This window comes from Eufriesea mexicana, unplaced genomic scaffold (genome assembly GCF_001483705.2).
Source record: "Eufriesea mexicana isolate 0111107269 unplaced genomic scaffold, ASM148370v2 scaffold4786, whole genome shotgun sequence".
Classification (NCBI taxonomy): domain Eukaryota; kingdom Metazoa; phylum Arthropoda; class Insecta; order Hymenoptera; family Apidae; genus Eufriesea; species Eufriesea mexicana.
Genome location: NW_016912807.1, coordinates 398,962 through 412,553, shown reverse-complemented (window position 1 = coordinate 412,553; position 13,592 = coordinate 398,962). Strand labels below are relative to the sequence as shown.

The 13,592-nt window shown below is 39.8% G+C and overlaps 2 protein-coding genes across 2 annotated transcripts in view; both read right to left on the bottom strand.

Annotated features, from left to right (window-relative positions):
• Positions 1-313: 313 nt before the first annotated feature.
• LOC108551626 (endochitinase A-like) lies at positions 314-3,122 on the bottom strand. The gene is made up of 5 exons (XM_017905854.1): positions 3,051-3,122; positions 2,320-2,533; positions 1,909-2,227; positions 606-1,820; positions 314-471 (listed from the first exon to the last, which is right to left on the bottom strand). The coding sequence occupies exons 1-5, from the start codon at positions 3,120-3,122 to the stop codon at positions 405-407; spliced, it is 1,887 nt and encodes a 628-aa protein (XP_017761343.1). The 3' UTR covers positions 314-404.
• Positions 3,123-7,084: 3,962 nt separating this feature from the next.
• Positions 7,085-13,592, bottom strand: part of ERR (estrogen-related receptor) — a 10,639-nt gene continuing 4,131 nt past the window's right edge. The window contains exons 2-9 of the mRNA XM_017905862.1: positions 10,032-10,178; positions 9,778-9,891; positions 9,554-9,683; positions 9,097-9,315; positions 8,934-8,969; positions 8,639-8,779; positions 8,340-8,542; positions 7,085-8,176 (exon numbers count right to left, since the gene is read on the bottom strand). Coding sequence (XP_017761351.1) covers positions 7,838-8,176; positions 8,340-8,542; positions 8,639-8,779; positions 8,934-8,969; positions 9,097-9,315; positions 9,554-9,683; positions 9,778-9,891; positions 10,032-10,178 — 1,329 coding nt within the window. The 3' untranslated portion in view covers positions 7,085-7,837. The remainder of the gene's footprint in view (positions 8,177-8,339; positions 8,543-8,638; positions 8,780-8,933; positions 8,970-9,096; positions 9,316-9,553; positions 9,684-9,777; positions 9,892-10,031; positions 10,179-13,592) is intronic.

Here is a 13,592-nt window from a genome sequence, read left to right as displayed (position 1 = left end):
CGAACTGCTTGCAGACGATTCGCACAGCCAATCCTACAGACGGAATCGAATAATAAGAGGATTCGTTTACGACAGCTCGTAAAGCATGACGAACGTTACCAGCTGCGGACCTCGTAAATATCAGTCAGCGTTGCCCCGGCTCATGAATTTATGGACTGACCCGCGATATCGCTGATAAGAATCGGCAAGTGTCCAGTTGTCGCATCCCCCACACCAGCAGGATATAACGAGACAGACCAAGAAGCAAGATCCAACGAGATGAAATTCAAACAGTTTTATTATCCATGATTCCATCCGATCACTTGCGTTTGGGTACAAAGCTTCCCTTTTCTTTACTCCTTTTTCGTTTAGGTACAAAGAGCTTTTGTTTCTCTGGGAAAAATCCACGTGATCCTTCGATAGGCTTATTCTCCGTTCTGTCTCTTCCCATTGCACTCGATATAGGCACCTGGTCGATCAACCAGCTTGTCGCTGTAAGTTATTAACATAATATAGTTAGTTATAGTTATAGTTATAATATAGTTATTAATCACAAGTTATTATTAACGAAGATACGAAATTAATGGAAAGTCCCAGGAAGACGATACGTTTAGAAAAGTGTATACCTGGACCGTTCCTCATTCTGGAACCCGAAATTGTAGAACCATCGAAAATTCTTCTCCACGTTGGTGTTCAAGCTCCCGCGTTTCCTCGGTTTAATCGAATTCTCTTTAGATCTGTCAGACACTGTCTTCGATGCTAGCCTAGGTCTCGCCCTAGCAGTAGTCGAGGTAACTTTCCGCGAAGCTACGATGTATTTCCAAAAGTCATCGTCCAACGGGGGTCTTCCGGGGATCGAAGGTGTCTTCGACTCATTTCGAGGGCCCGTAGAATTCGAGGAATTCCCTGGAACCTTTTCGAGCACTCGGGAAACAGCGTCTGTCCGATGATTCGGGCGACTTTCATTAAAACTTTCGGCAGAGCTAACCACCCCGTTGGCAGAGATTTTATCCGAATAAACGCGACTTCCTTCGGTGCTAGTCTTCACGTGGAAAATCCCTAGGCTATTTATATCTTCAGATTCGATCGAGTTAAAATCTGAATCGTCTTGATTATTCGATACAGGAAAATCACCTCTGCCGTTGAACTTGCTCGAGCTAATCGACTTCCTCGTCCCTCTCTCTGGGTCATTTTTATCCGCTGACTTTTCGCGATCTGTCGTTGTTCTTGAATTATCGGTAACAGCAAAAGCTGTGACGAGTGGAATGGTACTAGTTGAAACTGGACTCGTTAACATTGGCTGTAATTCGATGCTCTTAACGACAACGGAATCATCTTTATCTTCGCTCGATTCGGCTTTTGTGGAAATAGGAATAAAATCGTCTGGACTGCTGTTAAAAATAATGGCTTCGGTCGTTTCAGTCGGTTCATTCGTTCTCGAGGTAGATATCACCGTGTATTTTGCTTTCCCGGTGATTATGTCTGAGAAAGTCGTAATATTTGTGAAAGCCGTCACCGTTTTCCTTTCATCGACTTCTTTGCTCGGGTGAAGCACTGTCCAGTTATCAACAGGTGAAAATGCGACGGTGGTGGAAGAAATATCGAGTATCGTATCAAAATCGTGCTGCTTCTCTCCCATCGTTACATTCGAGCTGGTAAAAGTGGTTCGTTCAATTTTGACAGCGCCAGTGGATTCTTCGCTATTAAAAACGAAGGTACTCGTAGCAAAACTGGCCGGAGCTTCATCAGTTTCCCTTGAATCGGTTGTCGAGATATCGAGTTTCTTTGTTTCGTTCCGTGAATCGTTGGTAGTGCTTTTGTGCGTAGACGATGTAATTACGCTATCGAAATATTCGAACGAAGTGAAGTAAAAGGGACAAACAAGCGGGAAAGATTTTGTCATATAAAATTACGCTTTTCCTTACCAACCTGCCTGCACTGGGAGATCCAGGTTTGGTAAAATCGAAACGTTCTTCCATTCGGAAATAAGCAATCGCTAAAATTCTGAAAAGACGACCCAGTTTCTCTAGGAAAATTGATTCCTTTGGTTGCGCTCTTTGCAGAAGCAGCAGCCTTGCCCAGTCCGATTTCAAAGCGCCAAAGGGCAAAGCTGTGACCGGACATTTGAACCCGCCGATCATCATATCGATCGTCGGTACATTTTCCAAATTGTACTTTGACAAATAATCCTCCAGCTCGGCGATGTCGAATTCCAAACACTCGTCCGACAGCACGTGCGAACTTGCTCCTACGGGCAATGTCGTGTTTTAATTTTCGCAATCCAATCGGTGTCTTATGCTAGCAGCCATGTGGCTTATGTTAAAGAAAAATAAGACTTACTGGAAAACGTAACGAGGAAGAAGATTAATAAACGGAACACGCGCGGAACCACCTCTCGTGACATGATCGCTGCGCCAACTGAGGACAAGTATATTCTATTTCGTCGGGATCGGCACGTTTGGCGAATATGCGAATGTTTGCGAATTTCGTTGGCGGTTCGAACGGGAAGACCCGTTACATTGAAGATTTCAAGAACAAAAATCGAGCTGAATTTCTATTTTATTTTCGATCGTTTTTACTGTCTAATGCTCACGCATACGTTCTTTTCTTATATAAAAATTATAATTACAGGTATCTGTACACATATTCGTAGAGGTCGCAGAAGCAGCGTTTCTTCGCAGCAGGTACAATTTACGACTGGTCTGGCAAATCCGTCCGACGAGCGAACGAGGAAAGAAGGATTTTCGAAGAACCACTTTATATTGTACTTTCGAAGAAGAAACAAACCTACACTGTAAACACTGTACGCTATGATATATGAAACATTTCAAGTCCACGATCCATTTGTCATCTTCCTTGGCGCACGCACGTTTCGCGAGAGAAGCGGAAGCGTTTTCGAGTTGAGCGACCATGCGGTGCAAGAAAAATACAGGACATAGTTGAATTTCTTCGTGTAAATTCTCGCGATGCGGATAAATTATATATGTACAAATTCTCTCCCTAGCGCAGAAAAGAGGTCCATTAAGAAAAAAAGTGACGTTAGAATTATTTCCCTTTCGCGGTGCATGCACCAGTACGCAAAGCGAATACGCAAATTTTCGTTCACTGTGCAAGAAGTCACCGTGTATAGTGTTTCTTGTCATCTTTATTATCATCATTATCATCATTAATACTAATGTTAATATTCTTTATCGTTATTATTATCGTTATCATCATCGTTATCGTTATCATCATCATCATCATCCTCGTTATTATTACTATAGTTACTATTATAATATTTTGCTCCACAAATATACTCGCGCGCTTAATTATTTATATGTGTCTAAATTTGTATCATTTGTTTGTTGGTTGTTGGTTGAAACCCTGAGACTACGATTCTACCGCCACGGCGAATCGATGAACATCTTATAAAGAAAATGCTTTGAAAATTCAACACCCAACCGACACGTTTACTAATTCCTGAAAATACCTTTGAACCCCTTTCCTTGATCGCGAAACCAGAGGATGAAGATTAGTAGCTGGTATCGTTAATCGAATATCAACCTGTCGCTTCGTCGCGATGGATCGCGTTCTACAATTTCATTGCGATGTCAGATGCGGTAGAATCTTGAAAACTAAAAAACTAAACGTATCTGTCGAGATACTTTTAGGCCTCTCCAAAATTCATTCGCTCGAAAACTTGTTTGCCTCGCAAAAAAACGTGACGCCTTAAAAAGAAAAAAAAAAAAGGAAAGTGTATAATTAGTAGGAAAAAGAAAAAAATGGACCACGAATTGATGGCACGTGAAAATTCTACGTTTTACTCGAGTTCTGGAAGAAAAAAAAAAAAAAAAAAGAAAGAAAAGCGAAAGAAAAGAAACGAGTATGCGTCTATTAAAACGTAAAGGTAAATTTGAGGTACTCAAATAACACGTACATCGGTTCCATACAAAATTTCATTGATCGTGGTGACTGGAAAAAAAAGATGTTAACATATTTAACAGGAATAAAATTAAAATATTTTTAAACTACCAGGCCTGATTGGTCACTATTAATACATAATTTTAATACCTCCTAGGTTGGACGGTACAGATAGTATCATCGTCTGAAACTAAACATCGATATTAAAACAATTTTCTTTGATTCGAACAACGGCTGATACTATCAACGTGTGATAAGCGCCATCAAAACGTTAGATATTGATACCCTAAAAAATAGTCGCATAATAAACAGAGTCAAACATTTCGAAAAATCATTTCCGATACATGTAAGAACAGTATTTAACATCATTTACCAATAAACGATCAACATTTGATTCTCTTCCAAACTTTATGACCTGAAAGGCAGTGTAGTAAACAACGTGATTCTTTTACTGTAATTCGCAGATAAAAAAAAAAGAACGAAAGAAAGAAAGAGAGAGAAAACGAAAACACATTATCGAAAAAAAGAAAGAAAATTAAATAAAAAAAAAAAAAATGGGCAAAGAGAAACGCGGAACAAAAATTCGCCGTGGCTTAACAGCGACTTTCTTCTTTCTTTTTTCCCCATCGCATTCGTTGCGTTGTCTGTTTCACAGTGAGGAACGAACCGTCGTAGGTAATCGAGAAAAACTAATGGAGAAAGGACACGCAATGTGTAAGCGTTACTGTCAACTATTTGCATCGTGTATTTAAATGCAGGCGGTTTAAACAAAGTTTCAAACGTTAAAAGATCGATGAAATACGGAAATAAAGGAAACTGAAACGGACGTCGCGATTGAATTGACCGAGAAAGAAATGCAATCGCATGTCCTAATATTATTGCACTCTGAACGTCCCATGATTACACCGCATGTCAAGATCGCAAGGTTCCCAGCGATTTGAACCGCTTAACGTTTATTTTAATATTTTTTTATAACTTTCCATTAAACAATTTCTTTCTCTCGTTAATATTCCGTAATCATGAAATAACAAAAAGCTGATTCGTTAATCGATAGAAACCTTGCGCTTTGTTGCGTGTAACAGAGAAAGAAAAAACTCCATTAATTTGTAATAAACGGTTTTTCCTCTTTTTAAAAATGAACCTTTTTGTGTGTGAGTAGTAGCTCCTATACGATATTACGATTCCTCGCTTTGGAGAAAGCGATATTATGCGCAAGATCCGTGCAAAGATCTCGTAACAATAATAACTAGATAATAAAGATCCCTGAATACATACAATATAATATAATATAATAATATAATATAATATATATTCTCCTACGCTCTCTGTGTGGCACGTGCGAATAACACTTCGCAATCATTTCAACAATCGATTAATAAAAAAAAAAAAAAAAAAGAAAGAAAAGCGAAAGAAAAGAAACGAGTATGCGTCTATTAAAACGTAAAGGTAAATTTGAGGTACTCAAATAACACGTACATCGGTTCCATACAAAATTTCATTGATCGTGGTGACTGGAAAAAAAAGATGTTAACATATTTAACAGGAATAAAATTAAAATATTTTTAAACTACCAGGCCTGATTGGTCACTATTAATACATAATTTTAATACCTCCTAGGTTGGACGGTACAGATAGTATCATCGTCTGAAACTAAACATCGATATTAAAACAATTTTCTTTGATTCGAACAACGGCTGATACTATCAACGTGTGATAAGCGCCATCAAAACGTTAGATATTGATACCCTAAAAAATAGTCGCATAATAAACAGAGTCAAACATTTCGAAAAATCATTTCCGATACATGTAAGAACAGTATTTAACATCATTTACCAATAAACGATCAACATTTGATTCTCTTCCAAACTTTATGACCTGAAAGGCAGTGTAGTAAACAACGTGATTCTTTTACTGTAATTCGCAGATAAAAAAAAAAGAACGAAAGAAAGAAAGAGAGAGAAAACGAAAACACATTATCGAAAAAAAGAAAGAAAATTAAATAAAAAAAAAAAAAATGGGCAAAGAGAAACGCGGAACAAAAATTCGCCGTGGCTTAACAGCGACTTTCTTCTTTCTTTTTTCCCCATCGCATTCGTTGCGTTGTCTGTTTCACAGTGAGGAACGAACCGTCGTAGGTAATCGAGAAAAACTAATGGAGAAAGGACACGCAATGTGTAAGCGTTACTGTCAACTATTTGCATCGTGTATTTAAATGCAGGCGGTTTAAACAAAGTTTCAAACGTTAAAAGATCGATGAAATACGGAAATAAAGGAAACTGAAACGGACGTCGCGATTGAATTGACCGAGAAAGAAATGCAATCGCATGTCCTAATATTATTGCACTCTGAACGTCCCATGATTACACCGCATGTCAAGATCGCAAGGTTCCCAGCGATTTGAACCGCTTAACGTTTATTTTAATATTTTTTTATAACTTTCCATTAAACAATTTCTTTCTCTCGTTAATATTCCGTAATCATGAAATAACAAAAAGCTGATTCGTTAATCGATAGAAACCTTGCGCTTTGTTGCGTGTAACAGAGAAAGAAAAAACTCCATTAATTTGTAATAAACGGTTTTTCCTCTTTTTAAAAATGAACCTTTTTGTGTGTGAGTAGTAGCTCCTATACGATATTACGATTCCTCGCTTTGGAGAAAGCGATATTATGCGCAAGATCCGTGCAAAGATCTCGTAACAATAATAACTAGATAATAAAGATCCCTGAATACATACAATATAATATAATATAATAATATAATATAATATATATTCTCCTACGCTCTCTGTGTGGCACGTGCGAATAACACTTCGCAATCATTTCAACAATCGATTAAATTTTTTTTTCTGCTCTTCCTAAGAACCTGGCAACCTGGCCAAAGGTTCGTTCTCGAAACATTTTTTTCACAGTACCTCGTAAAAAACAGCATGGCGCTAATTAGAGAACGATCCAGCCATTCTTTCGCTTTTCCTTGTTCACTGTTCACAGCTCTGTTCGCGTAATTGGTTCAATTTGTACAACAGCACATACTAAATTCATTCGCTGAACTATAACTATGGATGTTCAATGCAGTACACACATCGATTTACATTTATCGATCTTTACACTTAGTAGTATTAAAATGTGCAGTTACTCTATATAAAACCACATACTTTTTATCGACGCTCTTTTTTTTGTTAAAAATATAGAGTTCACGTTCTTCTAGCTTCAAATTGACTGGATATTTTTCAGAGAAAAGACATAACTAAAATAACATTCGAATCGGAGCTACGTGTAATTTTGATTGAACTGGTAGTATTTGGTAACACGATGCTAATTCTATAACGTCAAACACCCACAGTTAGTACATTTGCATTTGATTTCTACGATATCACCGGTTCGGTGTCACGATCTTACGTAATACGATCAATACGTAAATGAAAACGTTTTATTTATTTGGTAGGTTCTTCTGTCTGGCGACAGGTTTTCGTAAATTATCCTAAAGTGAGAGCTCCGAAAGAAAGCATCTCGCGTCTTGTACTACGTATCCTATCTTGAAATAACATCGTTCTTTTTTTTTTCTCTGTACCTGTAAAAGGGGTACTCGAAAAGGAAAGTTTGGTTATCTCGACGAAACAATGTGACTGTTATCTTAAGGTGTTTCGCAAGTTTCGACGACTGCTGGAATCACTGGCCAAAGCTCCACGCTCCAACACTTTCGCGTTTGAAAAATAAAGCCTTTTCTTTTTGTATGAGTCTTTCTCTTACAGAAAATGAATAAAACTGCACAATTTCCGTCTCTTTTTACGTCTCACTATCACTCACTGTCTTTCGCTTATAGCTTTAAAAGGACGCAACAAATTGCGTACTCTACTCACGCTCAACATGTTATAAGTATAACGCTGCTACCCCGTTTAATAACAGCGATTCTATAGAGTCCTCAATATAGATATTGTTAAATCAAGTTCGAGTTGATACTTCATCGATAATAAGCAGCTTCTAACATTTCTACAAAGAGCTTGTTCATTGGTACTTTCCCCGTTCGATAAACACTAGACCAAAATCTTCTAACAATTCCATCAACCTGCCTGAGACTGGGTAACACTAGGAACATGTTCTGGGTGGCACGAAGCGCTTGTCCTGGTCTTATTGCAGCCACACAATCAGATAGGGAATTTAGGATAGAATCTCGAAAACGATGTAACGTTTGTGGCTCGTCTGATCTCGCATCACTGTTTGCTAATATCAATGCTTTCAACACATAATATTCCTCTCTGGTTAAACCCAATCTTTGAAGCCTTTCGACGATTTGGATACACTGTCCAAAAATAAACAATACATACATACGAATATATATATATTTGGACGTTTATATATATGTGTGTGCGTGTGTGTATAGATATATGTACAGGGAGAAAGAGAGAGAGGGGAGATAAGTATGTGACGAATCGAAATCATTGAAATAATTAAGTGATACTCACATGCGTGTACAGCTCTGTACAGTGACATTCGCGTGCAAGTCGCTCGTCAAGGGTAAAATCTTGGGCAAACCTTAATCTACCATTATTTGGCATGCTTCTCCACGCCAGACTAAACGTCAATATTTCAGCCCACGTACTTTGCAAAAGTCGCATCTGATCGTTTAAAGCTAAACTACTAAATCCAGGAATTTGCTTCGCCCAACCTTAAAAAAAAAATAATTTTAAGGAAAAAATCAATTTTTAAATACTGTTATTAAATACTATTTTATATTAATATAAAAACTGACATTATATATTACCTATTATTCCAACTAACTCTCGATCATATAAGTCAGATAATTGTCCAAGTACTCTTTGATCTGTATCAAGAGTATAAGAGATATTGGACACTTGCAGCATGTCGGGTTCACAGGCAGCCAGAGTTTCCAGCATTTTATTATCTATCAATAAATAAAAAAATTTACCGTTTGAACATTTACACGTTGAACATCTACGTTTGATGTAAGGTGTTTTCGTATCAGGATGAAAAAAATCTACTAACGAATCAAAGTATCCGACTCGAATAAAATAAAGTGAAAGAGCCCGATAGCTTACTTATTATTTCGTTAGAAGCTCCTGTTGCTACGTTTGCTAGAAACAATAAAATATCAAAGATTTAATCGTATCTATCGAAATGTATGGAGCTGTACATTTTCTATAGTACGTTATTTATCGAGTTATTAACGAAAGAACTCCAGTCGTGTCTCTTCGGACCGACCGAAAGGGACGATCCCAGTCGTAGTGTAGGGATCGGTGGATCTTCTATATTTTTGTCTCCCTCCTCGGACACGATCCAATCGTACTCCCTCTTTCAACATGCCTTGTCTAAGGCACTTTTGAAACCTGCACGCCTGGCACGCTTTTCTCCTGCGCTTGTTTATTTCACACTCCCCGTTCGCAGGACATGTATACTCGATGTTACCTGTGAAATTACTCGCTATTTTATTGTAATATACATGGTTCTGGTCCAGGTAGCACCAATGTTAGTCTTATGAATACATACGCTTTCGAGTGGTCAAAGTTGATTAAAATGGGGCCTGACATTAAGAGGTAGCAGAGAAACAGGAAAACCGAAACGTTAATAGAGATAATCAGCTATAATTATAAATCCTATGGTGCTACCTGGAAAATCCTTCAGAAGGAAACATTCGCGTGTGCGAAAGAACTCTTCTTACCTTGTATCGTTCTCTTAAAGAACGCTTTACATGCCTCGCAGGACGCGACTCCATAATGAAATCCACTGGCAACATCCCCGCACACTAGGCAGAGCCTTCTAGGTATCATATCCTCTTCTTTAACACCTTCCTAAATGAAACAGTACGATAAGTCTAATTCGAGAATTGGAGAACGGTCTCCTCAAGATTGTAAATGTTTCGATTACGGTTCAAAGGGTGTATACCTCGGGTGTTCCCAAAGGCTGCGTAGTTGACGAACAATGGTGCATTTCCGGGCTGCCAGGACTACCTTCGCCCCCGCCATAATCGGGCGGCACCTCTATTTTACTGCAGATCACCTGAAAATACGATAGACTCGGTCAACATACATCATGTTACAAAGATACGTATCATAAAATTATATTATTTTTAAGTTATTTTACATTTTCAATTAGTCTCACGAATCACAATCACCGTAAATACTACATGTCCGAAATACCTCTTGATGTTGAAGCGTAGTGGTCGGTGAACAAACTTGATAATTTTGCGTCGGCGTCGTAGGATTCTCGATTTCTTGTTTAATATTCGCCATGGTCCTATTATTTCCTATCATATTTTCGGTGCCGCCACCGGGGATCATACAAACCTAAAACAACCCAATAAAGCAATTTACTATTTCTTGCCAATCCTACTCTTCCGTTTATCATCTAGCTACGATGTAAAGCATGATGGCTGCTCTTTCAAGCAAACCATGGCAAATACCGAAAAGCAGAAGAGACAGTCTGCTTTGCAGTCAGCTGCACTTTTTTTCCGTTGCTATTTTTAAGCACGACCAACGCCTCAAGCATTTTTAGAATTGACTTCAGAAAATTCGCGAATCGTGGCATCGATATTCTCGGAATATCAGCCTGAACTTTGCGTTAAAGTTATAATTACGCGGTTACCCCGTACTTTCTACAAATCCGATTAGTTCGGTCTTTATCCCTTCTACTTAACCTCTACGTCCCTCTAGTCTCGATACGGAGACTGAAAATGGTAGAATCCAAGAAGAAACGATAACTCGTGAGAAAAGTAAAACCATCCGTGTAGACGAGTTACTACCAAAGAAGGCATCCTTAAAGGAACGGTGGGTAGAGCGATAGCGAACAAAGTAACGGTGAAAGGATTGCGTAAGTCTGTTCCTCTGCCGCCCTCCTGCCCTCGGTATCGTATATTAAATGCACGCAGAATGGGAGTCGAGGGGAAAAGGAAGGAGCGTAGAGTATCTGGTTAGCCTTGAACTTGACTTCTGCGAGATGCAGTTACGATCGTTTGCGAGAGCTTGGGACGCGCGTCTGGAGATTTATGCGCTGCCCAGGCACCATCTATCTTCCAACGGGTGGACTCTTATCATTGCAACGCGACCATTTTAAACGGCGATATAGTCTGCTCCATTTTATTCATTCCGTGAATAGCCACCTCCGAGCAAAATAGCAAAAAAAGTCACTAGAATCGAGAGTACTCTATGAATTTTATTAGAATCCCCATTGATTGATGCCGAATTCTCGTCAAAATGTCTCCTCGGTTGCATTTCGTTTTAATTGAAATCGACGAAGATCGAGAATCGTTAATCGAGTGGCTACCGAAGGACAGAAAGATAGAGGAAGATCGATAGCGAAGAATTGAAAAAAGAAAGAGAAAACGCGGCATCTGGTTAACCTCGAACTTGACTAGTCGTGCGAAGTGCTTCACGCACACGTCTCCCACGTTTAGATTAATGAAATAAAAACCGACGCGGTGCACGGAACACTCGACTACGATACATGCATAACGACGACCACCATGACGAAAAGGAAGGCGACAATACCATCGACTTTCAAACGATTCGACGAAAATCGAGGAAAAAGCGAACAACGTAGATCGAGAAAAAAAGGAAAGAAAATTAAAAAAGATAATGGCGGGGAGGAAAGAGATTGCGTAAGCCCGTCTCCATTTGGCTCGATTTGCCTCCATCGAACTCGACCGGACTCACCGGTGATTCTCGATTTTCTCACATTCTCCAAATCCCTCCATAACCCGTTCGATTAAGCAGTTACCAAAGCACAGACGGAAGGAAGCGTGGAATGGAAAAAGAAAGAAAGAGGGAGAAAGAGAGAGAGGCAAGCGTATCGCGATATCTGGTTAGCCTTGAACTTGACTTTTCTGTGAGAGAAGCGGCTACGTTCGCGAAGGCCGCAGAACCGCGCCAACACACAATTTTAGCCGCCGAACTCCGACGGAAACAGCCGACTCCCGCGACCTTGAATCCCTCTGTCTGACTCTCCTCTCTCCCTTCCTCTTTCTATCCCTACAACGTTTCCCCCCTATACAACACGCTCGTTCCTCGCTCTCTTTCTCGCCTACTACCTCTCTTTAGCTATCTCGCTTCGTTTCAGTTTCCTCGTGTACGGATGCTTCTCGTGCACGTCGATCCGCTCGTTCTACCCCGTTCCCTTCTGTGTTCGCTCAGCTTTTGACAAGTCTGGACGTGATACTTTCAGACTGAATCGAGCCGGGGAAAAATTCGCAGGCTTTTCTTTCCAGCCACAGCGTACTACGCGGTGTCCCTGACGATCATCCTGTTCGATAAAATCGATGCTTTTCTCGTTGAATACTTAAGACCCGCATACCTTGAAATGTGCGCGAAATCGTTGACTATATTATCTCATTCTGCGTAAACGATCTTTGCGTGTGTAGCTTTACGGAGAACCAAGGTCGTTAATTGTCTTATTTCACAGAGGATTTCGTGCTTTCTCGCGTACATACGCAAGCGATTCGGAGGGAAAAGAAAGAAAGAAAAGGCGGGAGGAAAAGAAACCGAAGCCTTTAATCGAGCATCCATTTTTAGAGGTGACCATGACCTAAATATCGATTGCACTGGCTAGCTGTAATTTTATTTCTATCGCGATAACGCGGCTTAATTACAATCAAAAATGTCTTCGTAACGATTGCCGTTCATTATCCAACGTGTTCGGCAGCCAGCACAAAACTGGTAAGCTTTCCAATTTTTGATAAGAGAATCGACAAACAGGCGTGTAATATAGACGCGGAGGAAGTCTAGATGCATACGTATATATATATATATATAAGCGTGAATACCAGGCTTCTCCTTCTATCTGAAACTACCATATGGGCACCGAAATTATCGAGATACGCACGGGACCAGACCAACTTCTTTTTAAACAAGTCGATTATGTAAGCGAAAAAAAGTCTAGGTAGCAGAAGCGAGGTAAATAAAAAGAAGTGGCCGCTTGCAGTTGCGATCGCTTTATTTTAAGTCGTGCTCCTCGATCACGAGTCCTTGTTGCAAATTAGAGCGTCTCGTTTGTGCCAGCGATGAAAAAACGACATTGATCGGCGAATTTTACGCAAACGAAGAGACATTCGTTCGTTCCATTCTCGTGGAAATTCATAACACGTAAGAAGCAATTAGAATTACGACAAACCACTCGCATGTGACTTCTGAATCTCCTCACGTCGCTTCGCTCGAATCGCTGATAACCGGATAAACGCGAGGAATGGGGCATCTATCTCTCGACCGATTGCCTGAATCATGCCTAACTTTTTTGCGAAACGATACTCTGTCGTTGAACGGAAGTGTTCCAGGATTGCGTAATCCTCTGCCGATAACTCGAGACTCCGGTGCGAGATCGAAGACGATGGAAAGGAACCGGACACCATCTTATTTTCTCGAGTTACGACGAATGTTTGTTTCCTTCGGATAAATTTCCAATAAAAGAAAAGCATAGTGACGTGCTCGGTATGCCCGTGATTTCGCAACAAGTCGATCGCGATGACCCTGAATTATTACAATGCCTAAGCAGTAGCAATATTACGGCTATATGCAGGTGAATACAGAATTAGAAGTTCAGAGAACAAATCGATCTGCCGAGGATGAAGACCCTGGGTCGCGGTCAAGGCCAGAGAGCTTCGGTAACTATGTCCCGATTTCGCGGCAAGTTTATCCAATAAAAAAATAACGCAATAACGAATCGGAATAATAACATCGCGACTATCGCTGAGTTAATTTTGGAACGACGCT